Here is a 24919-nt window from a genome sequence, read left to right as displayed (position 1 = left end):
TGTCAAATGCCCCGGATTGGGACACAGTACATCTCGACAAGATGGCCGGATTGCTAGGCGGTAGGCAGGCGTATTTGCACCTAAGCCGTGGCGTCACTTTTGTCTACTATAAAGGATCTATACCGTCGCTGTACAGAGAAATCTACGAAGTGCTGTGTCCGGACGGGAGCACGAAAATTCCCCAAGCGATCTGCATTCGAGCTCTATCCAAGTCCGGCCTGCCAAAAGCGATTCTATCGGAGGTATAGTAGCATGCACGTAAGGAAAAGAAACCTTAGACGGAAAGCATTCGGTTTTTTTCAGATATGGCAAGCGTCCGATTCCAAAGGCCAGGGTTCTCTCAACAGAGACGGGCTCTACAAAGCGTTGGCTCTCACCGCCGTCGCTCAGAAAGGAAAACCGCCAACGGAAAAGTCGCTCGACGTTTTTCAGGATACGGGTGAGAGAGCGCCATAGTCCATCATCAATTCTCACCTATGTTTTTTTACACACAGAATTGCCCAAACCCAAGTTAGGCGAACTTTCCAATCTCACAAAGATGACCCTCGAAATCGATCGTCAATCGAATCCGACCGTCCTCGGCTTCACCTATGACGACCTCGTCGCCATGGACACGCTCTACTTGAGCGTCATACCGGGCAAAAAGGGTCTCATAGTGAAACACGTCGAATTCACGCTCGACTCCCAGCTGCACGGCACGTCGGTTCATCGACGATACAGCGACTTTGAAGTGCTTCACGAGCTTCTGATGGCGCGTTTTCCCTACCGACTTGTTCCCCGACTGCCTCCAAAGAAAATGAATCGTATGTGAAGAAGGGCTGATTTTGTGTCCTAAATTCTTTGGGTTTTTTAGCGAGTCGTTCGTTTATTGAGGCTAGACGACGAGCACTCCAGCGCTACATCAATCTCGTCTGTCGTCATCCCGTTCTGAGCGACGACGACGCTGTTAATTTTTTCGTCGTTTTTAGCGGCTCTGTACGCAGTTAGCTACCCCCATGTAGAAGCTTCTTCGAAGTCCTTGTTATAGGACTTCCAGCACAAGCTGAAGGATAAATTTCGTAGCATTCCCGACGAGTTTGTCACGAGCCCCAACGGTCCCAGGGCAAAGGTACACAGCTCGTTTTACGCGTTTCCTATGGCGACGACCGAAGCATATACAATAGGAATTGGCTCCTTTGGATATGCACGCGGGCATGAGCGGGATTCGCGAGCAGATCAGACAAATGCAAAGCAGCGTGACTCAATTGCGCGAAGTGGCTCGTCGCATCGTGGAACGATCTGAAGGTAAACCGGCAATGCAAACGTTCAAACGAAAGACATCATTGAATTGAAATTGTGCAGCCATGTCTCAAGATATGAGAACGTTTCAGCAGGAACTCAGGTACGAGTGTCTTTGTTGTTGTCGTCTCAAATTGACGTTTGTCTGCAGCTCGATTAGCAGCGAGTCGGCTCCGTCGACTGCTTGGAGTAGGGGATCCGAAGAATCGTGGGGTCGGGTGAAGAGAGGACTAAACGGCTCTCTCGCTCAGTTTGGCACACTCTCGGACAAATACAAAGAGAAGGCCTGCTCTCTATTTTTTAATGATATCCAATCGATCAATTTTACTTACAAAGGGTTCTCAAGAGTACGAGGGCTTGTATGAAACCCTCAGCATGTTCTTGGCGCTAATCAATGCGTATCAGGTAAATAGAAATCCTGAACAGAAAAAATTTTTAGGGATAATTGCGCGAAAATTTGCAGGATTTGGTAGAACGGAGGGAGAAGGGAGTCATGCGCGAGCATCAGATCGCCATCAGCCGAATGCACACGCTGAAAAAGCATCAAGACAAGCTACACGCTCGCAAGGATAATCTGGCTCCGGAGATTGTAAGAGACGCCCATATCGTAGCAGCTAACAGGAAAATCATGAGTATATAGGCTTTTACGGCTGACAAACTTGAAGGCCACATCATGACGGTAAATCTCCATTACGAGAAAAATTGCCATTACGTAATTTTCTGACGTAGCAAGAGGATCACATTCACAACGTCGAAATGCGCAACTATTTCTCGCTCTACTGCCTCTACATGGAATCCCAGTTGGTCAGCGTTAACATGGATATGCTCGCCGTCGCCTTGCAGGAAATGGTCGACACGCAATTGCGAACAGATCAACAGGCGCGTTCACAGAGAGCTCTCCGACTCGCTTATCTTTTTCTTTATGCAGGTGCACGATGTCTGGGAGCAGTTGAAACCGGCCATGAACGCTCTGCTGCCCAAGAGGCAAATCAAATCGCCGGTGAAAAAGAAATACAGTTCGGCCGGATTCGAATTTTCCCCGCCGGGTACGCCGCCGTAATTCGCGAATCGTGCGGAGCATGGACTCGCCTCCCCCCCACCAGCCCTCGTTCTTTTTTTGTTACACTTGCCGTTCTATTTTTTTTCGCGTTCTAGCCCTCTGTCTCATTTGATAGCATGCGTTATCTTTTGAATTACGCCTCGACCTCGCCGGTCTTACTCGCCACGGCTTCAACATGAGACTCCTCAGGCTCAGACGCGTCGTCATCTTCGTCCCACTTAACGGTTACGTGGAGTGATCCTGTTCTCGCTCGGGTGACGGCGGCCCATAGATGACTTTCTGAGTGTCGAGATTTCTGCAGTCTACATGTAGCAGCGAATTTAGGAGTTCAATATTCTATTCTATTGACTACCTACCTATTGACTTCATATAAATCCCCACTCCCTGCAATAACGATGTACATCGTTCCGCTTGGTAGAGAATCAAAGAGAGTGCTGAGATGCGAGTCAGTTATCTGTAGCGTTTTTTCTAACGCCGCATTGTCTACTGTCTCGGCGATGTGCTGGCCTGAAGTGACCGTGCAAACGACCCCGGGGAGAAACGTTCCCACTGCTTACGTTTCAGTTCCACTTCAACGCCGTGAAAGTGAACCCAGAGAAGATCAGCTTTTTCTACCGCTTTCAATGCTTTAGTTAGTACCTATGAGAGGAAAGGAAGTCTGAAGAAAGCAATCGAAGAGCTCCCAAAGGAACGACTCACTTCATTGTCATTTACACAGGGAATCGAGTGAACTTTGCCCGTTCCGCTGTAGCGTCTAATAAGACCCGGCGTATCAATAAGCGTTACTATCCAATCAAAAAATATCACGCATCTACGTTTTCAGGCAACGAAATCTCATGTACCTTCTTTTCCCGTTAGAGCCAATTGTGAAAAGAAACTACGCCGTTATCAATTACAAATTAGCGGAACATCGCTGGTCCAGTGCACCCACCTGGAAGAGGAATCTTTTGCCACAGGTATCCCAAAATTGCTCCCTGTCCAATTAATCAATAAATTTTTGACGTCACCAACGCCCTATTGTTCCACAGACCTTTCTCTACTTTCAGTAAGACTAACTGCATACACGCTTTAGCGTCCTCAATAGAACAATGACCATCGGAACCAGACTGAATAATCAATCTAAGAGAGTCTTTTCATTTACACTGCGTGTGTAGTTCAACTGGTGCAACTGACTTCAGATACTTCTTAGATAAATATCTTAACGAAGGCTTGTACTTTTTGCGGTTCGCAGGCGTCGTATACAATATAGTAGTATCTATGACTGCATCGTGAACAAGCTAACCAGAAGCTGGAATAATGCAACGAAACTATGACGACTCACTTTTAGCGCAAAGAGATCATTTTCTAGCGAGTGACCAACGAGTATTACGTGAGCTGGAAGCATACTGCAGATATCGTTTTGAACGCTCTTGAGCGTCTTGGTGACACTTTCCAGACTCTCCTTCGTAATTCCGCTATATCTGGCGGAGATGCAAGAGGTCAATAATGGGCTGAAATGAATACTGATATTAACCTACTCGGTCTTGTAGTCAATGATGGGATTTTCTGGCTTGACAAGTGTGTCATAGATACATTCAAGGGACTCGTTCACTATGGAAACTCGCGTCAATTCCATTCCTTCGCTTGTCTCGCACTATAGATAATTGAACGACATCAAATGTACTTGTATTGTGGTTATATACCATCTCGCAGTCAATTGCATACATAGGCGCTTGCGAGTCGTCTGATATCTCAGCTGTTTTTGTCAATTTGACAAAGCCTACCATACAAATTTTATAAGTGAAAGCCAAAAGGGAAAATCATCATTGAAGGCAATTTTACCGTTTGACTCCATTTCCTTTTCGTGACAAACCGCGACGCCGCTGTCTTCAGCCTGACAAGCAACTTCATATACCGAATTTGACACAGGAAAACCATTGGCCAATAATTCCTTGGGATTGAGTACGTATTGAGCCTTTTCCAGAGAAAAACGAGTCGTTCCACTTGTTCCTAAACAAACACAAATATTCCATTATCAGTTTTTAGAAACTCTACCAACTACTAACGATTTCTCTTCTTCTTCTTCTTCTGTTTGTCAGGCACAGCTGTTAGCAAAGCATCCAATCCGGACTGGGCAGAATCTGCGGTGCCTGGACTGATCAAAGGCAACGTCTAAAATAAAGAACAACACCAAAAGTTTCATAATGACAAATTAGCTCTTAATCTACCTTGAAGAGACTCTCTTTCAACAGAAAGGGAAATTTCGAAGCGCAAACGTGACTGCAGGGCTCAACGTAGCTCATCATGACGACGACACATTTTCGAATTTCCGACGCATTGTGAAGACGACACCAGTGGGGTTCGTCCGTGTAGACGTACGGCTGGAGAACGTGAGAAATGAGAAATTGAGCTTGTCGATGCTTCAACGGTTGGATCGGTAATGTGATTTCGACGCGAGGAATCGACTCTGTCTTCGTGGCCATTTTTGACTTTTCGGACGCCTTGCTACCTTTTCGTTTTTTCGCTTTCTAAGGTCAGGAGATGATGTACCTACCAGAAAGGGATCCCAGCAGCAAAACGTTGATCGTACTTTAGACGCTGCGTTTATTTGGCGCTTTTTTCCTTTACGTTTTCCACTCATTTCACCGGTTCTTCTTCACAAGTCGTCTACGCATGTGCGATTTAGTTCGACGCTCATCAGGACGCTCATGACGTCATCGTTTTATTTGCACTACGTCAGGCGTGACAAGCGCTGATTGGCTGACTGGTGATCGATAAGGTCACGGGAACGAGGTGGGTGATGGATCCCCCGACGAGGACCCGGGGTCGACTCGACCGCTGAACGAGCCGAGTCGTGCTCGCGCGCCTATTCGACGCGATTCGGTCTACCTTTCCCACTATTTCGAGTCAGGTAATCCTCCTAGAAACAGTCTAGTCGACGAAAACCACGACGGGAAAGGGCATTCGAAAAGAAAACTAGCTTTTGTGCGTTTTTATTGGCGAAATGCGGCGAGCCGCTTGCGCAAAAGTGTTCGTCGCGCTTTCGCCAACGCGAAACGTTCACAGAGAGAACGAAAGCGCGACTAACGGAGCCGAAAAACGCTCGCGAATGCGAGCACGTCGAACCTGCGTGACTAGCCTAGCGTGCGTTCCTCTATTGTTGTGACGCCAATTTCCGCCTCCTGTAACTGCAGTGCATTTGCTTCCTTTAGACCGACATGGCCGATAGAATGCAAAGCTTTTCAACGGTAAAATTTTTATGACGTAACCATTGTCAAAAATACATTTTTTATGTAGAGTAAAGGCTTATCTTCGCAGCAGCCTTCGCACATGAATGGAAGTCCTCGTTCCGGTCAACAGCTTCAGCCGACTGTAAACAACGTCGCAGTGCGGAGTTCAGTAGGACAATTGACTCACTATCCCTCTCAAACGACGACGTCGACACCGACCCGATTCCAGCCAATTGCACCGAGCATCAAACCCGTTTATCAACCGACAACGCAACGAGTCTATTCAACGAACACGGCATCCGTAAAAGGAGTAACGATGCCTCAGCCGCCGCCGCAGCAGCAGCAACAGCAACAGCAACAACAACAACAACAACAGCAGCAGCAGCAAAATCCGGTATCATCGAAAGCAGTGCCTGTTCAGATTCTTCCCAAACCGGCTACGGTGAACCATCATCCAACGACAGGAAGTGTTGTGCCAAGAGCCCCAAGTTTGACGACTCAACAGCGGCAGCAGCAGCAGCAGCAGCAGCAGCAGCAGCAGCAGCAGCAGCAGCAGCAGCGCGTGACTTCAACGCAGCCACAGCAGCGTACTCTCCCATCGAACTTCAATCAAACCTCGAATCCACTGGCTGGGTTTAGTAATCAGATTCCGACTCAAGCTTCTGTGGGTTTGGAGCAGCAGTCATCGCAGCTCAATTCGACGAGGCGTCTCGTTCACATGGCAACCCATTCGCAGCCGACGGCAAATTCAAGCGATGTCGCATTTCAGGGCAGGACGCCTATCGAAGTTCAATCAAGTGCCACTTCCTTAGTCCACCACATTCCCAACCAGCAAACGACGTCGTCGCAGCAACGTTTGATGCAACAAGCGCAACAGCACGTGGTTCAACGTCCGGCGACCGTCATGCCTATTGTGCAACTGCAGACGGGGGCAACATCATCGTCCGCGACGGCACCTGTGATTCCGAGTCAGCAGCAACCGCCGCAACGGGTCGTTCAGCCAGCACCACCGACGTCTACTGGTCAACCGATTCAACTGCAGCAGAGACAGCACTTGCAGAATCCGCTGCAGGTAGCTCAAAGGCCGGTTGTTAGGCCTGTTGTTAGTCAGCAGCAGCAACCGGTGCAGCAATTCTCTGTGGCGCGTTTGCCTCAGGCAACGTCTACTATCACCGCCGTCCAGCAACAACAGCCGTCCACGCGACTATTGCAGCAAGTTCAGCAAACGTCCGGCGTCCAGAGACAGTCGATTGTTCAGGTGCCAGCTACCCAGCAGCAGATGGGGCTCGTTCAACAGCAGCAAAGTCGACAAGTCGTCGTGAAAACGTCCCAACAGCAGCAGCAACAAGCGAAAGCAGTTCTCGTTCAGCCCAGTAACCAACAGCAACAAATAAAACTGCAACAGAAGCCAATCGCCGTGCAGCAAACTCAAACGCACGTCATTCCGTCGCATCCGACTGCGACAACGGCGTCGTTGTCCCAAGCGCAGGTTCACCTGAAGCAAGTCGTCGCGTCCCAGCAACCGCTGACAGTGAAAACGGAAGTAAAGCCAACGGGAATCATTGCGACGACGAGGGCGACGACGACGGCGACGACGTCCACTGCTGCCGTGATGAACAAAGTAGCTCAATCGGCTTCGACGCAACCGCTGCAGCAGCTGCGAATTATTAACGCGTCGGGCGCTCTCCAAGGCCAGCAGCAGCTCACTCTGCTTCAAATACAACCGGGCCAAGCGGGCCAAGCGACGCACCTCCAAGCGCAGACTGCTGACGGGAAAATAATTCAATTGCGATTAATTCCGAGTACGCAGTCGAGCGCGTCGACGACGGCCACTACCACCACGCGACCCGTTGTTGCAGCCACGTCGCTCCTCCAGAGTGGCGCAGTGAAGACGATAAATTTTCAAGTTAGCGTAGAGGGCGATGAAAAGTCAGAGTGTAATTTTTTTTGTTTCAGGGTTCTAGAGGGGGTCTAAAGCGGCCGGGAAACGAAACGAGCGTACTGCACCAGCCGCCGAAAAAACTGCCTGGGTATTATCTATGTATTATTTTAATATGTTGCCTCTCATAAATAGCCATTTTGTTTCTAATTGATGTAGTGTGCTTGGTGGCCTGCAGTCTGATCAGCAAACTCTTCTTCAGACGGCGAACAAGACGCCTTTCGTGGATCGTCGCGATGCCATACGGAGACTACTTCCTTACCACGTATACAACGAACCCGACTCAAGCGAATCTGCAGCGCCTGACTGTAAATATCAGCTTTATTAGATTCAATTAAAAATGACGTTGTTCGTTTTAGATGACGAAGCGTTTTCTGCCGCATCAGTGCAGCTGGTTTCAAAATTCGGACAGATGCGGCGAAATTTTCAGCAGTTATTATTTCGCGACGCCCAGGCACGTTTTCCTCACCTACTATTAATCTCTCGTTCGCTATTAGTCTTTCCCCTCTAGCTCAACGCATCTTCATCTGAAAAGGTGATGGCAGGTCGATTGTTTTTAGCTGAAGAGAAACAGCAGATGGCGCAGCAGAACAAGAAACTAGTAGAAGAGCGAAGGAAAGTGATGGAAGAAATAGAACGACTAAAGAAGGAGATGCAGCCAAACTAGAACAGATGTAGAGCGGTACTAAAGACTTTACTGGCCATCAAATGGTTAGCTGCTGGCTGCGCAGTGGTGCGCTCACCCGTTGACATACTGTAAGTTGAATTTTTTAAATAAAAAACCTTAGGTCGGCTTATGGATTGCGTTGCCTGTCCCAATGAGCTAGAATTGTCAGTAGAAGTCTATAAGAAAAGAATCGCCTAGCAGGATCTAATATGAATCGAAGCGCTACTTACTTATTTTCAGGAAGTTTGCCGGCCAACTCTTTTGCATCTTTCAGACCTACGGATAAGTGGAGTTAGACGCTTCGTTTGTTTCTGCCTGTTATACTGTACATTTTCTTATCTCAATCAAACTTCCCGCCTGGGTCAATTGCACTGCTTCGGCTAGACGATCTGTGGCCAACTGGACTCTATCAAAAGCATCGGGTTCTACAAAATCACACACTAAGTCACTTTTTTCCCCAGTGTGGTGGCATTTCTTTACCTGTCACTGAAGGCACGAGTGAGACGAGGTCCCTCATCGTCAACATGAGATCGCTAGCGAGACGAGCTTTCGACGTGTCCGCAACGGCATGCTTTTCCCTTTGAAACTGCACAGCGGCTTTGAGCAGAGTCGTGTGAAGCGGCGATAGAACCAGATTCGCTTTGGCGTCCAACACGATTGGACCAAGAATCGTCCAGCGCAGCAAACTGGGAAGAGACACGCAGCTCCATCGATCCGCGTCGACAAGCGGGAAAAGATACGGTAAAAACGACGTCAAGCCGGAAAAGCGCGGCCGACAACACAGCAACGGATTCCTCGCAACCCAATCGGCAACAATGGGTAATAGACGCGAAGGCGGACAAAGGTCCGGCAGAGCAACCCCGTCTAATAGGAAAAAAATAAATAACGTGGCAGCGTCGGTAGATGCGACGACGCACTTTGAGCTAAAGGATAGATGTGAGTGAAAGCTTTTAGGAGGATAGCGACGAAGGCCGGCGCCGTCACGACGACGTTTTCGAGATCGGATACGCGAGAGGGAAGAAGAAGACAGAAATCCTCGACGAGAGCCCGACCGACTGCCACACCATCAGACATCTAAAAATATATATATATATTTCAATTATGGAAACGACTTTTTTAGGTTTACTGATAGGCATTCAGCAGCGGCTTCGAGAACGCTAGAACAGCTGCAGCTAACGGCTAAAGATATGAGCTGAGTCAAAAGTCCTTTCTGCAAGAGAAAAGTCAAATACTCATCTAAAGTATCCAGTATTAAAACAACGTGCCCTATCTTGTGACGTTTCCGGTGGAAACAGAGCGTTGAATACGTACGCTCCCAAGCCGAGATCGTCTCGCGTTCTAGCGCCGCTCTCCAAGCAAGAGCTAACGCACTTTAGTACGATCAAATCGTCGAGAGCTCGTCGTCGTTCGTCGCCGTCGTCGTAGCGACGAGCGAAGACGAATTCGTCGATCAATTGTCGTACGACATCCGGGTTTCTGAGTTCGACGGCACTCTCGTCGCCGTGCCAGGCGAAGTATCGTCGAACGGCGACGAGGCTATCGTGAACGAATTGGGGAAAGCCGGAACGATAGCGCTCCTCGCTGAAACGAATCCACTGATTTTTGACGTCGGTCCAACGAGCGATGTCTAAAGGAAGCGAAAGGTAAGCTCCGATTGCGGATATGCAATATTAGTGAACCTAAAAGCGAGTCTTCGTTCGAGATGGGGTCTAAAACGACGTCCAGAATCGATTAGAAGAGAGTTTCTGCTTCGTTTTACTTGAAAATCGCTTCAACTTCTTTCTTAGTGGCCCGTCTGATTCGCTCGCGTCAACGCGTCCTTGCTGTAGCGTTCGACCTCGATTTCTCTTCATGTTTTCTCCGGGGATCCTATCCGGGGATTCCATCGTCCATGGCTGCTGCGGCTGCTGCTCGCGAAGACGAAACAGCGAGCTATATGCAGCAATTCGACGGTCGATTGAACAAGTACGATTTCCATCTCGAAGAAATACCTCGATTGTCGCACAAAGATCGACGCGCCGAAGCGCTAATCGCCGCGGAAAAACCCGTCGTCCTCACGGGCACCTCTCTCGTCAAGACGGCGCTCAAATGGAGCCTACCCTACCTCGAAGCGAACCTCGGCAGCGGCGACTGCAACGTCTACGAATCGAAAACGAATCGATTCAAGTATTACGACGACAAAAAACTGACGTCGACTCCCGACTTCAAATTCGTCCCGCCCACGCATCTACGTCAGATGACCTTTTCCGAATTCGTCACCGAGTTGCGTCAGTGCGAAAAGAACCCAAAGAGAAAGAAACGCGTCTATCTCCAACAGCCGCTCAACGACACGGTCGGACCGGCGATCGTTCGCGATTTCGTTCATTTCGATTGGGAGTGGCTACGCGAGAATCAATCGCGCTGCAATTGGGGTCCGCTCACGTCGAATCTCCTCCTCGTCGGCATGGCGGGAAATTTGACGCCGGCTCACTACGACGAACAGCAGAATTTCTTCTGTCAGGTCGAGGGTCAGAAGCACTGCATGCTCTTTGCGCCCGATCAGTTCGAGAATATGTATCCGTATCCGATTGGGCATCCGTGCGATCGGCAATCGCAGCTCGTGCTCGAAGAGCCCATCGATTCGAATGTTTTTCCTAATGTTAGCAAGTTGCGTGGCGTTCACACTGTCGTTGGTCCCGGAGACGTTCTTTATATACCCATGTACTGGTGGCATCAGATTCAGTCGCTTGCCGACGGCGAGCACACGACGTCGGTTACGTTTTGGTATCGGGCTGGACCCTCGCCGAAGGAGATTAAGTGGCCGTTGAGTGTGGAGCAAAAGGTCGCCGTGACGCGGAACATTGAGAAAATGTTGCACGAAGCGTTGAAGGATCCCAATGAGGTTCGACACGTCTTGCGTATGATTGTCGACGGGCGATATTCGGCGACGAATTGGAAGACTCCTTACGAGGGAATGGAGAAACCAGTGTAAGGTTTTGTACAAGCAGTTTTTTTTTTAGGTTAGCGTTTGTCCTTTAGTACAAATAATGTCTGTGAGTGTTCTGCCGCTTTTTGCTTGTCTAAGGGTCAATCTTATTCTTTATAATTTGTTCTTTAATTTGTTGCAGTTTTTTTGGCTAACAGGATTATCTAATCGATACCTCCTATAACAAGCGCATGCCCGCATCCATCATTCACGTGCCTTGCCTAAGCCTTCTTTTTCTCGTCGATCTTGCATCGCTGGACCGTCCCGTCGCCGTTACTTAACAATTCTCGGGGTCATGATGCGGCAAGCACACGGTTTAGACGCGAAGATCAGCCAAAAGGTCAGCATAGCAGAAAAACCGTACAGCGTGAAAAAATAGCCAAGGATTGTCAGGTGAGTAGGTGACCAAGTGCTCCGGAACTAGAAGGAGGACGAGGACAAGATTGCAAGTACCGTATAAGTTCCTGATTTTCTAAAGAAGGAAGGTAAGATTTGTAGTCGCCCTCTTGAACAATATCAGTCGACGCAGACATCCACACGCGCTTCTTTTTACCTGGTTCATACGGAGTCCACAGCCACTCTTCACTGTCATAGCCATACTTGTACCAAATAGGACTCTTTGATGTTTCCTCGTGCACAAATACTCCTTTTGAGTCTGGCTCTCCCAATTTATATGGTAGAAGCGGGACGGCTTCGAAGACACTTCCAGAAATATTTGTCAACGTCTCTAATATCAAGTCTTCCACCAAGGGAAATTTTCCAGCTTTCGAATCAATCCAAAAGGGGTAGATTGGTTGTTGACAGATCGTTTGATTTTGGAGCACGGCTTTTAATTTTTCCGTCAACGTTTTTAAAATGTCCGAATTCATATTGCTAAATTTGGTCATCATTGCTATTAAGCAACACGCCACGACGCATTCTATTGCGCTGCCAGATTGCAATTGTTTCTCTAGAGCATATTTTTTCTCTTCAACAATTCTATAAAGATGTCGAATTTTTTCAAGAATTTGGCATCGCGTCAGACAGGAGCCAGGATACTGGAGCAGATGATATGTCAAAGAAACAACATTGTCGTCAAGTTCGGTGAAATTTAGATTGGCAATTATCACCAGGACAGCGTACTGAACGAGCGGACTTCTCTGCAAAGCAAACATAACAAGAAACTTTGCATCTTGATTTGAAAAAGACTTGGAAGACGGTTTATCACTAATTGCAGCGCCGAGAACCCCAGCAAGACATATCACCACGTTGCACAAGAGACCAGCAATTATATTTTTGAACTCTGTTTGATTCTGATTCCACTTCTTTAGCATGTCTGAACAAAGCATCGCCAGCTTCTGAATGATACTACAAGTTGAGAAGGATGGGTCTAACTCGATTTCGCTTTCAACTAGCTCCATTGAATCCATTTCCAACTCCCAATCTCTCCATTGAAGCGAAACTACATTCTCCATGATGTTACGGATCCGCTCACTTCTCCAATCGTCAGCTGCATTTGATAAACAATAAAGAACATGATAAGCACTGCTACGTTCACATAGCAAATCGGCGTCTAGAAATTTATATTCAGCGCCAATAGTGTCATTACTTAGCGTCTGTAGTAGATCTCGCAGGTTAACCCGGAGCCATTTTTGCACGTCGTTATATTTGAAATCTCCTTCTTTGCGGAAAGAAATGATCCTCAAAATAGCTAGCGGATTCGAACGAAAACATTGAATTTCTTTCAACAGTTCCTCAGCCATTGCATTATTGGCAAAGAAACGAATGCATGAGGAGAAATGTTGGTAAAACTTTGACGTATCGTTAAAACCTTGCAGTCGGAACCCGTGGCACAGAGAGCAGAGGGACAAGAAGATGGACTTTTGCAAGTCCTCTGAATTGGTTTTGCTCTTTAATTCGCCTAGCACCTTTTCAAGTTCTTTCCATACTTCTGCAGATGCAGAATACATTCCTTCAATGAGCACATTGCTTTCATTTGTTCCAACTGTCTCTTCAAGTTCGCGAGAAACACCCTTCAGCAAGTCGGTACAAATGCTGGCATCATCGTGGTGAATAGAATATAGCAACTTTCGCGCCAGGTACGCGATTCTACAGTTTCTGCTCTTCTGTGCATCCTCCACAAAGTTGGCAATTTTTTGTAAAAAATGTACACTTGATGATGACGTGCAATAAACCTGCGATGCAGTCAAAACGCCTTCTGCTCGCATACGAAAAACGTCGTTTTTGCACTTCAGGAATTTAAAAATGCAATCAAAGCTGCGTTCAGTTAAGCCATGGCACTCCGAAATAAGTAGCAGCACTGCATTTTTCACTGTTACGTTTTCCATAATTTCGATGGAGCACAGAATGTCATCTTCCAGCCATGCTTCAATCAACGTTATGACTTCTTTTGAAACAATGCGCAAATGCGGGAAAAACTCGGCAACTTCCATTCTACGTTCACTTTTTAGCATTGCTTTTAGAACCAAAGCCACTGGTACAGACAAATCAAGAAAACCTTGTCTAAGCCGTTTCCTTAGCTTGTGACGAGCAGACTGAGCAGTAACTCCAATGCCATTTTGAAAGGCGAACCAATATTTGTCTTCGTTACCTGCCAAATGCAGGCAGCAGCCGCCGGCCAATAGAGTGTCTCGTGTTCGACTAGTTAGTAGAATTAAGTTAAAAAGAATACCGATAGAGTCATCCTTCTCTGCTTCCAGTTCAATTAGTGTTTTCGCTTGTTCCAAAGCAAAGGACTGGAAGCCAATTAAATTGTCACCCAAATGAACAGAATCCCAAAACCTATTTGCTAAATTAACAGCACCATTTTCTTTCAAGGCAACAGCGGAAATGATAAAATAAAGTTCGGGTACACACTGACGCAATTCGGCTGCCATGGTTGACTGAGCTAATTCAGTAATAGTAATACCTTTTAGTGACGTATTCAAAAGCTCCAAAGTTTTCTGAGAACTGCAACAGTAGATTGAAAGTCTGCAAAGCGCCAACGCTCTCTTTTGCGGACATTCGATTGTCGATCCATAGCTTTCTGCCTTGTCAGCGATTGTCTCACGACAACGGGAATACGGCGAAGAAAGACACCACCAAAGCAACTGAAATGCCTTCAAAGACGAAGAAGTTGATAACGTAGTTGCAAAGTCAAAAATTTTGTTTTGCATCTCGGCAACATCGCTAGGGAAAAATTTGAGCAACGCTATTAGAACTTGTCCGCTAGCAAATGTGTTACTGGAAGCAAACGTTTGACATTGTGCACGTAATTTCGTCTTCTCTTCTACCGCCTTTAGTCCTTCCTTTCTTGGATTAACTCTCATTTGAATGACAAAGTGCATTGTACGCCAAAAAAGTCCACAAATTCCACTTGCACCATGAGGTCTCAAAAATTCAATGACGGCTAAAGCAAAGCTCGGCAAACAAACTGCAATAGCTTCTAACGTTTCGAGTAGATCTAGACTGTAAGCTTCTTTCATTTCTTGGGCAAAACAAATATTCGGCTTAGTTAGTCTTCTAAAGAAAGGAAGCACTATCGTGTTTCTTCGCGCCCACCAGTCCATTGTGGAACAGAATGACAAGCAATCAAGAATGTTGCAAACACGAAGTTTGCTTTCATCGGTAGGCGTTCTTAGCTCAGGCAAAATTTGAAAAGATTCCTCGTCTGAGTCAGATCTAAACTCCTTTTTTGAAAGATGAAATCCTAAGATAAGGGCTCGAACTACAATTTGAACGTCCTCAGGACTTCCTTCATCTTCCAATCCAGATAAAAGCTTAGTATCAGGTTTTCCTCCCAGATCTGTGTACAACTTTACGAACTCAAGGCAAAACTGTGCTCCACGAGAAGACTGAAGAATCCTTTTTACGCAAGGTAGCTGTACAAAATGAATTTGAGCTCTGCAAGTCGCGTCAGATAAAGTGTGAAGGCGCTCTGATAGAACGTCTGCGATTTCGTTACGGAAACGATGCATAGGAACTTCGCTTCGTAGCAACTTTGCAACGACTTTGCAACTACCGGCAACGGTAAGACAAAGTGCTAAAGCTTTACTTTCTTCTAATCTCGTAGCATCCGTTGACAATTCGTTTTTAAAGCTTTCCAGCATATCCTCCATTTCAACGTCCGATTTATGTTTTGTAAGGCGATCAGAAATGCCTGATCTATCAGTAAATATGCAGTCTGGTCGAATGACAGGTTTGGCTTGTCTAAGAACAGCCAACTTTTTTGCACGAACTCGGCTGCAGCCCGAAGTTTGAGCTATGCGACGCCTAAGGGCAAAAAGGGGAAAAGATTCCGTCAAAACGTGAAGTTCCAAACACTGCTGACGCTGAGTATGAGAAAGCCGGTCAAGAAATTGAAAGTGTTCATACTCTCCCGTGAAATCTTTCAGACCCAAATAGTGAGTTCCACCGTGCAAAGCAATAACCATTTGGCAAAACTTCGAATTCCGAGGCTGTCGAGCACGGCGAATCATCTGCAAGTTTGCACTGGTCTCATCGTCGGCAAAACCAGATTCAACTCTTCGAGGTGTCTGTGCGTGAAAATGGCAAGTAGCAAACGACGCGCACTGCTCATTGATTTGCAAACAGATGTTGTCAAAGTCTTCTTTTATTTTAGGCACCTCTTCTTTTACTTTTTTGTCTATTTCTGGCATTGACATTAAAGACAGCGGTTCTCTTTGCAGAAGTCTTTCCTTTTTGTCCAATTGATAACAATTTTTAATAAGACAGCTGTCTACGAGAGCTGGTACAAAGTACTTCTTTAGCATCATTGGATGAAGGCTTGATACATGATCTACTACAGCTTTTGCCACGCCTTCTTCCATGTCCAAGTAACGATTGCAAAATCTCAACTTGGCCGCAGTGTCTTCGTCTTGTATTAGGGTCTTTAGTCCTTCCTCGACAACTAAACTTCGCACCAGGCAGTAACTAATAGAAATTCCTCGAAGCACAGAAAATCCTAGCATAGGTGAAGACAACTGAAGCAGTGATCCAAGTGAAAATACTGCAACGACAGAAGCCACATCGTACGTTGCATTTTTTCTCACGACATCCGAAAGCTTCGGAGTCGGCGGCTGTACTCTATCTTCAAACGTGTCAACGACGTATTTAGAGTATGTTTGTTTTAAATCTGAAAGTTCAACAACCTGCTTTTTCACCTGACTTAAAGTCGTCACATTGCTTTCAATTATTCCCCGAAACAGAGCCGCAAAATTTCTTAGTGCTTTCAGGAGAGTCTGATCAGGCGTTTTGTCCACTCCTTCTGTCGACATTTCACGCAGATATTTGAGCGACTCATACAGATCTCGCTTCATCACTCCATGCCGTAACTTCAGAACAAGATCTTTTGCAAATCTGTTTCCTCCCAAAGCATGACGAAAAGTGGCATCGCTAAGAGATGCCAGTGAATCCTTTGTAATCAAGTTCAGCGAATTAGTAATTTCATTCCAATGATGCCGGAAATCAGCTTTCAGTTTCTCGAGTTGGTCGTTTAAAGTTGTTTCGTTTTTCATGAGACATTCTAAAACCTTTTTTTCAGCTTTGAAAGCCGAAAGTGAAAAACCCTCAAGCATATCAATGTCCTCTTGCACAACGTTAGGATTAGGGATACGGGCTGGAAGTGCACCCAGACCGACATCGCAAGACGCAAGAAGTCTTAAAATGGCATGAATAGGCCAACCCAGCTCTTCCATATCGAAAGACAACGACTGTCTTAGTTTTCTTTCGAAGTTGTCGTCTAGCAATTGCAAGCGATCCAACAGAATAGCGCAGAGGCAACGAGTTTTCCTGCAATCCTTAGTCAGCAATTCTTCAAACTTTTCAATGAGGATATCTCGACTAAAGTCTTTGATTGCGCGCAACGCTTTTTCAATATGGTTAATCACAGGCGAAACTCTTGACCGTTCCAAAACGGCAAACATACAATAACGAAATAGCGAAGAAATTAAACTCTGGAGTATTTCCTTCTCAACGAAATAGAGCCTCCATTCCGTCATCGCTGAAATGATATAGTAGACGATTTGAAATTGTCTATGTGCTGACGAATTCATCTGTTCGGTGGCATGGTCAATGACGTCAATCAGCTGAGACAGAAGTTCATTAAGACGACTCTTAGGCCATGCTTGACTGCTCCCTCCAGCGCAAGCAAGACCGTGCAAAATAGGCTCCTTCCATTTGGGCTGCCAGTAATGCTCAGTTATAAGATCTACTGCAGCTTCAATACGTATTTCCGGACTCTTTTCACTTTCGCGCCAAGCTAGTTCGCTCAACCCGCCAAAAAATTCCAAAAACGATTTATGAACAAAGCCAAAATCATCCGGAGATTTTTGAACCAATATTCCTGGTTTAATTTCAAACTCCTGAATCATTTCATCAATCCTCCCTATGGTTTCATGTGAATTTGCTGGCTTAAAATGCCTTTTCATGATGTCCTTTAGGTTTTTCCGGTCGATGTAATCCCCAAAAGCATGCTTTAGTATGAAGCCAGCAACGTCGCAAAGAACGTCCCAATAAACCATTCGTTCACTTTCTGAAAGAAGGCCGTCTTTTCTCCGCCATTTCTCCAAGATTAAATGCTGCGTAATTTTTTCATACAGGACACAGCGTGTAGAAGGCAACTGGTCAGAACTTGAAGATTTATACATCAGAAGCAAAATAGTTAACAGGAGTGGGTTAGATGCCATGACGTAGCGTTGTGGATGCCTTCGGTCAGTAAGCTGTCTAAAAAAACGCTCGGCAGAAATATCTACGTCTTTTGCTTTTAACGATTCGTTCAAGTCACTATCGTCAAGTTTTTCTTCGCTTTCAGTATAATAGTTTGAAATTGACAGTTCTGTTGATTCCAACCCGTGAGCGGCTCTCATCCACTTGTGGCAGAAATGGCGAATAGCAGTTCGCTCCATAGGACGAACAAGCGCATGAATAATCTTGACGTTTTCAAACTGAACGGGAGCTCGCCAATATCCGGAAATGCGACTAGTTATCACGATTTGATTTCCAGAGAAGGATTCTTCAGTTCCAGAGTTTTCCTTAGAGCAATCGACGTGTTGAGCGACAAAATCGCTCACACAGCGAATGACGTCTCTACGCAGCTCCCAAAGATCACGCCGATGCTCCTCTGACCATTTCTCATACGTTGTTGTAGGTATTTCGTCGAGACCGTCAACAATGACAACTGCACGACCCTGTACCAGGCAATTTCTGAGTTCCGAATTTAAACGCTGACCAAAGAGAAAATTTCCGTCTGAAAGCTTGTAATTAAAGTTCGTTGGCATTCCCAAAAACTGTTCAAGCTCCTCGTTATAAACAATCTGTTGCTTTTCTTCCTGTTTCTCTTTCAAGTGCTTAGCGAAATCAGCAGCGCGAATGAAAATTGGACATTTACAAAGTCCCATGTTATTATTGTCTTCAGTGTTAGCCTGAATGGTTCTGTTGATATCTGCTTGAGATTCTGGAATAACAACCTTTTCCTTGGTTCTAATGTTCTTAGCATGACGCAGAGTCTCAGCATGACGCAGAGTCAGCCACTGAGCCATAGTAGTCTTTCCGCTGCCAGGATCGCCTAAAATCACGAGGACCGGGTACTTCTTGAAAACAGCCGTTGCAGGTTGGTCTTTTTGCATGTCAGGTTCAATTTGCTTGGTTAAAAGACGTTGAACGATGTAATGATGTTGAATCCTGCTCACACTGGACGCGGCTGCGTTTGAAAATACCATTTCGGAGGCCTTCTCGACATCTCTGGGAACTTGGGATCCGCTGTAGTAACAAGGGTTGGGAGAATCCTGCCACGACGACTCCAGTCTCAAAGGCACGTATACGTTTTCTAGCGGTAGTTGTTTAGGAGCCCCTTCTGTGCCATAGAAATTGAACTCGACGTTTTTGTATTGTTTGCACATGGCTGAGAGATAGTCTTCCAGCAGTTTGTGTCCGGAAGACTCGTCAGATCGCCGCGGACTTAAAGGGTTCAATAAGCTCTCCAAACTTTCTTTCCGAAGTAAATTCTTAAACACGCTGTTTATTTCAACATTAGCAGACTGGCGTTTCACCCATATTGTTATGATAGCGGCTGCTTGCTCAACAACATCGTTCTTGTTTTCAACCATAGCTCTTCCAGCCGCAGCTTCATCAAGTTCAAGTGCTTCTGCAAGCTTGTTAAGGCAATTAAAGTCATAAGTATTCCAAGCAACAGTGGCTTTTAGAGCCTGAGAGAAGCCACCAGAAGTGCGTCTAGACTCTAAAAGCAGAAAGATAGCTTTCGACTCGTTTTAAAACCCCGAGCTATGCAAAACGTTTCCTTACTTTCGTATTCGCGTAGTAAATCTTCCTCATTTGTTTCGTCGCACTGAAGGTGATCTAGACACGCGTACGTAAATTCGTTTGATCTACATGCAAAACGAAACTGGCTTACCAATAAGCGGAATGGATATTCCAAGTACTTTAAGCTGTTTTTTTAACATGAAAGTAGCAGCGTTTGGAATTCCCCGAGGTAAAGATTTAATCCATTTTCCCAAAGCCTGAGCACACTGCCTCCTAATTCCTTGGTAGTCACCCTTGATTTCTTCAATATCTGGTTCCTCAACGTGCAGGAGTCTCATTAGTGATGGCCACTCTCGTAGCAGAAAAGACGATGTTGACTTAATAAATTCTTGCTCGGACAGTAAAAACAAATCCTTTTTTTCCACCAAAGCTGGATTGTAAGATAAAGCATGAACGACTTAGTACGAACTCACGACGATGTCAATACCTTCTTGGATTACTTGATCATTTCCCTGGCTTTTTTCGACGCCTCTATCAAGACCCGCTCTTGGAGTGCTCACGTGATCGTCCACTGATTCATTGACTCGTACGGAGAGGAAAAGATTTTCTACGTAATCCATTAAAAATTAGATACACAGTACTGATGATCTTTGCTTGATAGAACTCACCAAAGTACGCCAAGTGTGCTTTCAAGAGAAAGCAAATAAAAGCTGTGGCTGATGCAGTGCAATAGTCACGATAGTACGGCATTTGAGACGATTTTGTGCCAAAGTCAGCAACTCCATTGACAAAGATGGCCTTAGCTGTGCGAAAGCTGCTCTGAACATTGTGAAACAAAGCATAGCCGCCTCCCTTTTCATAACCTATCAAAGAATCCTGCCCTTCGGCTTTCCTGATGGCGTCAAAGTCCGTGTCTTCATCTTCCAAGTCACCCGACAAAACTCCTCCCTTATGAAGACACGGACCAGCCTTTCGTCGTCCCTGTGTTGAACAATGGGTCGACACTTTTCCTTTCTCGGTCAATGTCACACCTGTTTCGTCACTGCTCACCGAGCCTTCGCTCTCAAGTGCATCCACAGCAATGCCAATAACGTCTGACTGGGTAGCATTACTAGGCCAAGTGCTATGCTTACAACGAAGTTCATCACAAATATCAGAAAGGGTTGCTTTGCCATTAGCAACCTAAAAAATGTCTAAATAAAAAAATTTTCTACAGTACAATCCTTTTATTTACCACAAGTAAAATTTCACTTCGTACCAAAAGAGGATCAGGTCTGAATTCGTCGGGAAGATAGCGCAGCCAGTCAGTTCTGCCGGACTTGATCTCATTGTCTACAACCATCTTGAGGCTGCTGTCCAACTCTGCATAGGTCGCGTCTGGGAGCCTGCCTCCTCCTTCCAACTTTTTTCCGGAATTCACTGCCACTCTGAATGGCACAAGCAAGTCACCGAGTTGTGCGGCTCCAGAGCATGCTCCAGTCATGGCAATAATTGCAGGTCGAAGCTTCGTTTGGGCAATGTTACTGAGAAGCGCCGCAATTCCCTCTCTGCCTTCGTCAGTGGGGCAGACGACGGCTATTCTGAGAGGGCCATGCGTTTGATCGTCAAAGTATTTTGCCCATTCTACGTAGTGAATGCAAAGGGCGAGCTCGTTCGTGTCTCGCTTGAAGCAATCGCATGGACCAGTCGTCACAGATGAACCCGTGGCCTTTTTTAGAGTGGAAAGGACAGTCGAAAACTCGCTTGTGGCAACGATGCAGAGGTCCACGCTGCTGTTGAACGGCGCTCTCGCCATCGATGAGGTGGGGTTGATCACGTAGGGTACCGTTCGAAGCAGACAGAGAATTGGAAAAATGTGCCGCGATCTATATAGCAGAGTTAATTCTATCATATTATCATCCTAACTACAATGTAAATTGCATCACGGATCGTAGCCTGAGGATCGTATAGTCCGACCATCAATCGATCGATCGATAGGTAGACTAAACATGGACTAAACCCTCACAAGCCAGGCCTAGGCTTTCCGGAAATTCCTTTGGGGTAGTGACTATCTAGCCACGCTAATCATCTTCACTTACGCTCTGGACGAGAAACGGGCGTGTGCGCTAGAAGTTGGCGTGAAAGGAAATGATGCTCTCTCCTTTTAGAGCATCTTATGTGTCGGCCGAGCCTGCTGCTGACAAGGCAAAAAATCGGGGAATGGCTGGGAATGCTGAAATACGTCAGGCCTATTTCTAGCTTCATCTATCGTCATCTTAGAGGCGCATGTAAACATGCGCATGCGTTTTCTTACAAATAGTCACGTGGGTCTTGGTCACTTTCTCATGTCTGCGGAGCAGCTTCTGACTGATCTTCAAGGTGTGCCACGAGATGACCTAGTATACTAGGTCTACTGTTTTTTTTGTAGGCTGCTTCAATCAGCTAAAAACGAGCGCTAAGCATATTGACGACAGCAACGAGCACCTCGTCTCATTCTGCGAACGGCTGGAAGCGATTTTCTGTTGCGGAATGAAACGTTAGAAAAAAAGACGAAGAAAATCTCTATACTTTCCCTTTCACAGAGCCGGGATCCCTCTTCGGTTTCAATAAACGCGATTACTGGGAATGGATCGAGCAATTACCAAATTACGTCTACAACGAAAGGTAAAAAGAAAAAGACAAAATGGTTTTAATTAACTTGGTTTGATTTTTTCCTCAGGCAAAACCCTGCGTTTCTTCAAACAACGGCGAGCATTCAAGCATCGTCCAAGGTTTCCAAAGGCAGCAGCGTCACTGTTTGCATAGATTATACTTTCGTGATTTTTTAGTTGAGGACCGCATTGGGGCGTGGACGATGTTTTCTTCGTATTGCCTTGGTGCGCAAAATTCTTTCCGTGCCCGTTGAACATTTGTTAAAAAATAAGAAATTGACTAATGTAAGGCATAAGTGAAGAACCCTACTACTAAATATCGCGTCTTCTACTAGTATTGGTATAGCAAAAATTCGGTAATTGGCAATGCTAATCTTTCATGTAAGGATATCATTAATTAACACTAATCTATTGGAGTCCGCTGTTGCAGCTAAATTTATGGGAACTCTTTTTGAAATTACTGCGGTTGACTTTGATTTGCAGTACAAGGTGAAAATGCCCCCATATTTGTAAAATACACACAATCTATTTTTATTATCTAGAATGCATCCTTTCTGGATGAGACATGGATACTTCCTGTACGCGATTCAAAGCTTTTGATTACCTTCTAAGCTGAGTTTCTCTTTAGGTCGTGCTTACTTTAGAATTGACTCACATTGAGGACTTTGGCATGGTTGTAGGGTACGTTGTCTGAAACCTTAGTGATTAGGATACTTCACTACGCATTTTTTCTGCTTTAGATACGAAGGAAACAGATGCGTTGTAATGTCAGTAGCTCCAAAAAGTCTGGCACATAAAGTGAGGGAGAGGAGGGAGCATAAACAGCTAACTAATTTGCTACTAAAAGGTTCACATTGAGGCCGGAGATTGCGTCGACGAAGTAAACGGAGAATACGTGCAAAGCAGTGGGGTAAGAAATCCCAAGGAACTAGGCACCTATTTGCTATTTTTTCCTAGGTGAGAAACCTGCTGCATAAAAGTAAGACTGTGACAACGCTAACCATAATCAAGGTAGCTTAATATGTATAGCTTAGAGTATTAAATTGAGTTGTTTTTATTTTAGGCTAAATTACCTGGTGGAAGCCCTTTTGCTCCACTTTCAAAACGAATGAGCGCACTCGAAACGCGACCCGGCGGCGAGGCCGCTCACCGTCAAGGCGTCCGTCGACTCTCTTCTTCTGCTGAATCAGACGGTGCCGCTCAGCTGACGCTTGACGACGAACGGGTATACGAAGTTGCGTTTCTGGGGAAAACGATTGTATCTGAGGTAGATAGAATTGAAGTTGTTCAGTTATAGTGACGCGTTTGCCTCTCAGGCTTGTGGTGATGCAACGATTTCTACTGCTATCCAAGACACTCTGAGTGGCTCAAGAAAGCCTGAAGTAATAGGCCGCTACTAATAATTGTATGAGTAGCTAAGAGTGTCTGCGTCCTAAGGACGTCAAATTGATTATAACTGACGCTGCCGTTGAAGTCAAGTTGTCTGACTCCAAGAACAAGGTATTAGCGAGAGATGGCTTTGATGAAAAAATAGTTTGCTTTCAGACAATTGCTAAATACGACTATCCTGACGTGTCAGATTGCTCTTGCAGTCAGAAGGCCAGAACGTGCTTTGGCCTAATTGCACGAAAATTGTGTGTGGATGCATTTACTTGGTTTAAGATTGATTTGATGAGGAATTATTAGGAAATCGTCTGGAGTTGAACACGAATGCTTGGTATTTGAAGCTCCTTCAGCAGACATGGTAAAATACAGGACTTTTCTCATCTGTAAATTTATTTCAGTTTCTCCCCGCAGGCTAAGATGGCATCTATTCAAATTGGTATGATTTTGGTATTGAAAAGAACTATGAATGCGCCACTTTTCTCTCTCTAGCTCAAGGGATCAATCGAACAGTCTGGTTCGTTGATTCTGTTGAAGACAAGTCAATGGAATAGGAATCAGAAACTATTTAATTAAGTTCAAAATTTTTATCTTGCTTCTTATTCTAATGAGTTGATAGCACGCTTAATTAATTAAGTATTTATAGCGGTTTCCTCCTCTCCGTCTTTCTCTGAGAATGGTACTTTTTCTCCCTAAGACGTTCTTCAGCAGCGCGTCTCTGTCTATAAGAGCAGTTTTGAAATATTGTTTGTAGGCATTAGTTCTGTGTTTACAGGTGTTTTATTCTCGCTTTGGTTGCCTCTGATGGCTCTCGAGGAAGGGATCCCGCTTCTTCGATGATCTCTTGCAGTTTCTGAACAGCGTTTTCAATATTCTGGTGTTGGCTTCGAAATGCGGTTGACGTCATTACAATCTCCCCCTTTTTATTGATTCTATTTTTTTCCTGAAGCAGTACCTACATATCTAGAATGCCAATTTTTTTGTATGGGTACCAATTGAAGAAGTCTCTCTTTGACCCAGTCTGGCAGCCAATCAGCTGATGTCACGTGAAATCTGACGTCAACTTTTGTGTTGACTAATTGAATCATTATAAAAAATGAATGACAATCTAATCTGTCATTCACACCTTTGTTCACATTTTGACCCCCGGGGCCCCCACTTCGCGAGAAGCTTATTTTGAGTTTTTCTATGCACAACGCTCAAAGGAGAAGCTGAGCGAGACATATTTAGGAGCTTGCCGTAAGGTATGGAGCCTCGGAATGGCTCTTTCGGCTTCTCAGTGCCCGATCCAAGTTTGTTTTCATTACAGAGCCATCTTCTCATCAAGCCAGCGTTTCCTTGGCGCGTTAGAAACGCTATTGACTGACGAAAGCTCTGGAGCATCGCTTCTTTAGTTACACGTGTATTTCCACGTGGGCACGTGCACATACTTATTTATGCAAGCTCGGCGCCCCAATTAGTACAGGTTTCTTTTAGGCATTGAAGCACATTTGTTTACGTATAGATACAATGGAGGTAAATGCCAGAGCTAGAATGATACTGAATGAAGC

The 24919-nt window shown here is 45.6% G+C and overlaps 8 protein-coding genes across 11 annotated transcripts; 4 read left to right on the top strand and 4 right to left on the bottom strand.

Annotated features, from left to right (window-relative positions):
- Positions 1-18: 18 nt before the first annotated feature.
- LOC136183736 (sorting nexin-8-like) lies at positions 19-2492 on the top strand. Its single transcript, XM_065970476.1, has 14 exons — positions 19-60; positions 115-242; positions 304-439; positions 495-803; positions 854-975; positions 1028-1108; positions 1164-1284; positions 1342-1381; positions 1430-1562; positions 1615-1683; positions 1742-1867; positions 1919-1957; positions 2008-2157; positions 2207-2492. The coding sequence occupies exons 1-14, from the start codon at positions 42-44 to the stop codon at positions 2336-2338; spliced, it is 1605 nt and encodes a 534-aa protein (XP_065826548.1). The 5' UTR covers positions 19-41; the 3' UTR covers positions 2339-2492.
- On the bottom strand, positions 2384-5406 carry LOC136183734 (uncharacterized). Its single transcript, XM_065970475.1, has 16 exons — positions 5053-5406; positions 4908-4984; positions 4546-4845; positions 4384-4489; positions 4160-4327; positions 4021-4097; positions 3856-3971; positions 3660-3798; positions 3512-3615; positions 3369-3457; positions 3270-3312; positions 3181-3215; positions 3038-3123; positions 2896-2977; positions 2695-2845; positions 2384-2640 (listed from the first exon to the last, which is right to left on the bottom strand). Exons 2-16 carry the CDS (start codon positions 4956-4958, stop codon positions 2472-2474), a joined length of 1716 nt encoding a protein of 571 aa, XP_065826547.1. The 5' UTR covers positions 4959-4984; positions 5053-5406; the 3' UTR covers positions 2384-2471.
- Positions 5097-8283, top strand: LOC136183733 (uncharacterized). 2 transcript variants are annotated; one of them, XM_065970473.1, is made up of 7 exons: positions 5097-5228; positions 5530-5565; positions 5615-7453; positions 7504-7577; positions 7646-7794; positions 7846-7940; positions 7998-8283. In XM_065970473.1, the coding sequence occupies exons 2-7, from the start codon at positions 5536-5538 to the stop codon at positions 8151-8153; spliced, it is 2343 nt and encodes a 780-aa protein (XP_065826545.1). In that variant the 5' UTR covers positions 5097-5228; positions 5530-5535; the 3' UTR covers positions 8154-8283. The 2 variants fall into 2 exon arrangements, with proteins under 2 accessions (XP_065826545.1, XP_065826546.1); XM_065970474.1 differs by lacking the exon at positions 5097-5228 and adding an exon at positions 5237-5461.
- On the bottom strand, positions 8162-10099 carry LOC136183739 (integrator complex subunit 15-like). Its single transcript, XM_065970479.1, has 8 exons — positions 9913-10099; positions 9833-9862; positions 9280-9780; positions 9071-9227; positions 8634-9017; positions 8483-8578; positions 8384-8429; positions 8162-8329 (listed from the first exon to the last, which is right to left on the bottom strand). Exons 4-8 carry the CDS (start codon positions 9225-9227, stop codon positions 8281-8283), a joined length of 732 nt encoding a protein of 243 aa, XP_065826551.1. The 5' UTR covers positions 9280-9780; positions 9833-9862; positions 9913-10099; the 3' UTR covers positions 8162-8280.
- On the top strand, positions 9540-11290 carry LOC136183738 (hypoxia-inducible factor 1-alpha inhibitor-like). Its single transcript, XM_065970478.1, has 2 exons — positions 9540-9796; positions 9941-11290. Exon 2 carries the CDS (start codon positions 10045-10047, stop codon positions 11122-11124), a length of 1080 nt encoding a protein of 359 aa, XP_065826550.1. The 5' UTR covers positions 9540-9796; positions 9941-10044; the 3' UTR covers positions 11125-11290.
- On the bottom strand, positions 11136-21611 carry LOC136183732 (uncharacterized). 3 transcript variants are annotated; one of them, XM_065970470.1, is made up of 7 exons: positions 21435-21611; positions 20591-21221; positions 20025-20538; positions 19844-19963; positions 19508-19786; positions 19399-19452; positions 11137-19333 (listed from the first exon to the last, which is right to left on the bottom strand). In XM_065970470.1, the coding sequence occupies exons 2-7, from the start codon at positions 21149-21151 to the stop codon at positions 11508-11510; spliced, it is 9354 nt and encodes a 3117-aa protein (XP_065826542.1). In that variant the 5' UTR covers positions 21152-21221; positions 21435-21611; the 3' UTR covers positions 11137-11507. The 3 variants fall into 3 exon arrangements, with proteins under 3 accessions (XP_065826541.1, XP_065826544.1, XP_065826542.1); XM_065970469.1 differs by lacking the exon at positions 21435-21611 and having other exon boundaries at positions 11136-19333; positions 20591-21428; XM_065970472.1 differs by lacking the exons at positions 20591-21221; positions 21435-21611 and having other exon boundaries at positions 11136-19333; positions 20025-20337; positions 20388-20517.
- Positions 21572-24020, top strand: LOC136183737 (protein RUFY3-like). Its single transcript, XM_065970477.1, has 19 exons — positions 21572-21714; positions 21764-21871; positions 21918-21999; positions 22055-22106; positions 22164-22271; positions 22322-22367; positions 22417-22475; positions 22529-22564; positions 22615-22667; positions 22727-22784; positions 22834-22896; positions 22944-22997; positions 23050-23253; positions 23303-23368; positions 23424-23486; positions 23532-23620; positions 23673-23730; positions 23784-23808; positions 23862-24020. Exons 1-19 carry the CDS (start codon positions 21630-21632, stop codon positions 23921-23923), a joined length of 1371 nt encoding a protein of 456 aa, XP_065826549.1. The 5' UTR covers positions 21572-21629; the 3' UTR covers positions 23924-24020.
- On the bottom strand, positions 23952-24763 carry LOC136183741 (large ribosomal subunit protein mL62-like). Its single transcript, XM_065970480.1, has 5 exons — positions 24608-24763; positions 24496-24555; positions 24362-24444; positions 24143-24312; positions 23952-24091 (listed from the first exon to the last, which is right to left on the bottom strand). Exons 1-5 carry the CDS (start codon positions 24750-24752, stop codon positions 24010-24012), a joined length of 540 nt encoding a protein of 179 aa, XP_065826552.1. The 5' UTR covers positions 24753-24763; the 3' UTR covers positions 23952-24009.
- Between the last annotated feature and the right edge of the window lie 156 nt (positions 24764-24919).

This window comes from Oscarella lobularis, chromosome 2, assembly GCF_947507565.1.
Source record: "Oscarella lobularis chromosome 2, ooOscLobu1.1, whole genome shotgun sequence".
Lineage (NCBI taxonomy): Eukaryota > Metazoa > Porifera > Homoscleromorpha > Homosclerophorida > Oscarellidae > Oscarella > Oscarella lobularis.
The sequence above is the reverse complement of the archived record's forward strand: the minus strand, read 5'-3'. Positions and strand labels throughout refer to the sequence as shown.

Bases quoted from the DNA above. Each gene is read 5' to 3' on its own strand.
- LOC136183736 (XM_065970476.1), top strand. The intron at 243-303 runs GTATAGTAGCAT...GGTTTTTTTCAG, and splicing joins CAAAAGCGATTCTATCGGAG to ATATGGCAAGCGTCCGATTC. The intron at 1,382-1,429 runs GTACGAGTGTCT...GTTTGTCTGCAG, and splicing joins ACGTTTCAGCAGGAACTCAG to CTCGATTAGCAGCGAGTCGG.
- LOC136183734 (XM_065970475.1), bottom strand. From the start codon at position 4,958: ATGAGTGGAAAACGTAAAGGAAAAAAGCGCCAAATAAACGCAGCGTCT. The intron at 4,846-4,907 runs GTACGATCAACG...TCCTGACCTTAG, and splicing joins AAATAAACGCAGCGTCTAAA to AAAGCGAAAAAACGAAAAGG. The intron at 4,098-4,159 runs GTAAAATTGCCT...TTTGTATGGTAG, and splicing joins AAAGGAAATGGAGTCAAACG to GCTTTGTCAAATTGACAAAA.
- LOC136183733 (XM_065970473.1), top strand. From the start codon at position 5,536: ATGGCCGATAGAATGCAAAGCTTTTCAACG. The intron at 5,566-5,614 runs GTAAAATTTTTA...TTTTTTATGTAG, and splicing joins GAATGCAAAGCTTTTCAACG to AGTAAAGGCTTATCTTCGCA. The intron at 7,454-7,503 runs GTTAGCGTAGAG...TTTTTGTTTCAG, and splicing joins TGAAGACGATAAATTTTCAA to GGTTCTAGAGGGGGTCTAAA.
- LOC136183739 (XM_065970479.1), bottom strand. From the start codon at position 9,227: ATGTCTGATGGTGTGGCAGTCGGTCGGGCTCTCGTCGAGGATTTCTGT. The intron at 8,430-8,482 runs GTACAGTATAAC...ACTTATCCGTAG, and splicing joins TTTGATTGAGATAAGAAAAT to GTCTGAAAGATGCAAAAGAG. The intron at 8,330-8,383 runs GTAAGTAGCGCT...CTTTTCTTATAG, and splicing joins GGCAAACTTCCTGAAAATAA to ACTTCTACTGACAATTCTAG.
- LOC136183738 (XM_065970478.1), top strand. From the start codon at position 10,045: ATGGCTGCTGCGGCTGCTGCTCGCGAAGACGAAACAGCGAGCTATATG.
- LOC136183732 (XM_065970469.1), bottom strand. From the start codon at position 21,247: ATGATAGAATTAACTCTGCTATATAGATCGCGGCACATTTTTCCAATT. The intron at 19,787-19,843 runs GTATTGACATCG...CTTACAATCCAG, and splicing joins TGATCAAGTAATCCAAGAAG to CTTTGGTGGAAAAAAAGGAT. The intron at 19,453-19,507 runs GTAAGCCAGTTT...ACGCGTGTCTAG, and splicing joins AATATCCATTCCGCTTATTG to ATCACCTTCAGTGCGACGAA.
- LOC136183737 (XM_065970477.1), top strand. From the start codon at position 21,630: ATGCGCATGCGTTTTCTTACAAATAGTCACGTGGGTCTTGGTCACTTT. The intron at 21,872-21,917 runs GTTAGAAAAAAA...TCCCTTTCACAG, and splicing joins TTTCTGTTGCGGAATGAAAC to AGCCGGGATCCCTCTTCGGT. The intron at 22,785-22,833 runs GTGAGGGAGAGG...TGCTACTAAAAG, and splicing joins CAAAAAGTCTGGCACATAAA to GTTCACATTGAGGCCGGAGA.
- LOC136183741 (XM_065970480.1), bottom strand. From the start codon at position 24,752: ATGCTCCAGAGCTTTCGTCAGTCAATAGCGTTTCTAACGCGCCAAGGA. The intron at 24,445-24,495 runs GTGTGAATGACA...TGATTCAATTAG, and splicing joins GGGTCAAAATGTGAACAAAG to TCAACACAAAAGTTGACGTC. The intron at 24,092-24,142 runs GTAAACACAGAA...CTGCTCTTATAG, and splicing joins AAAGCGAGAATAAAACACCT to ACAGAGACGCGCTGCTGAAG.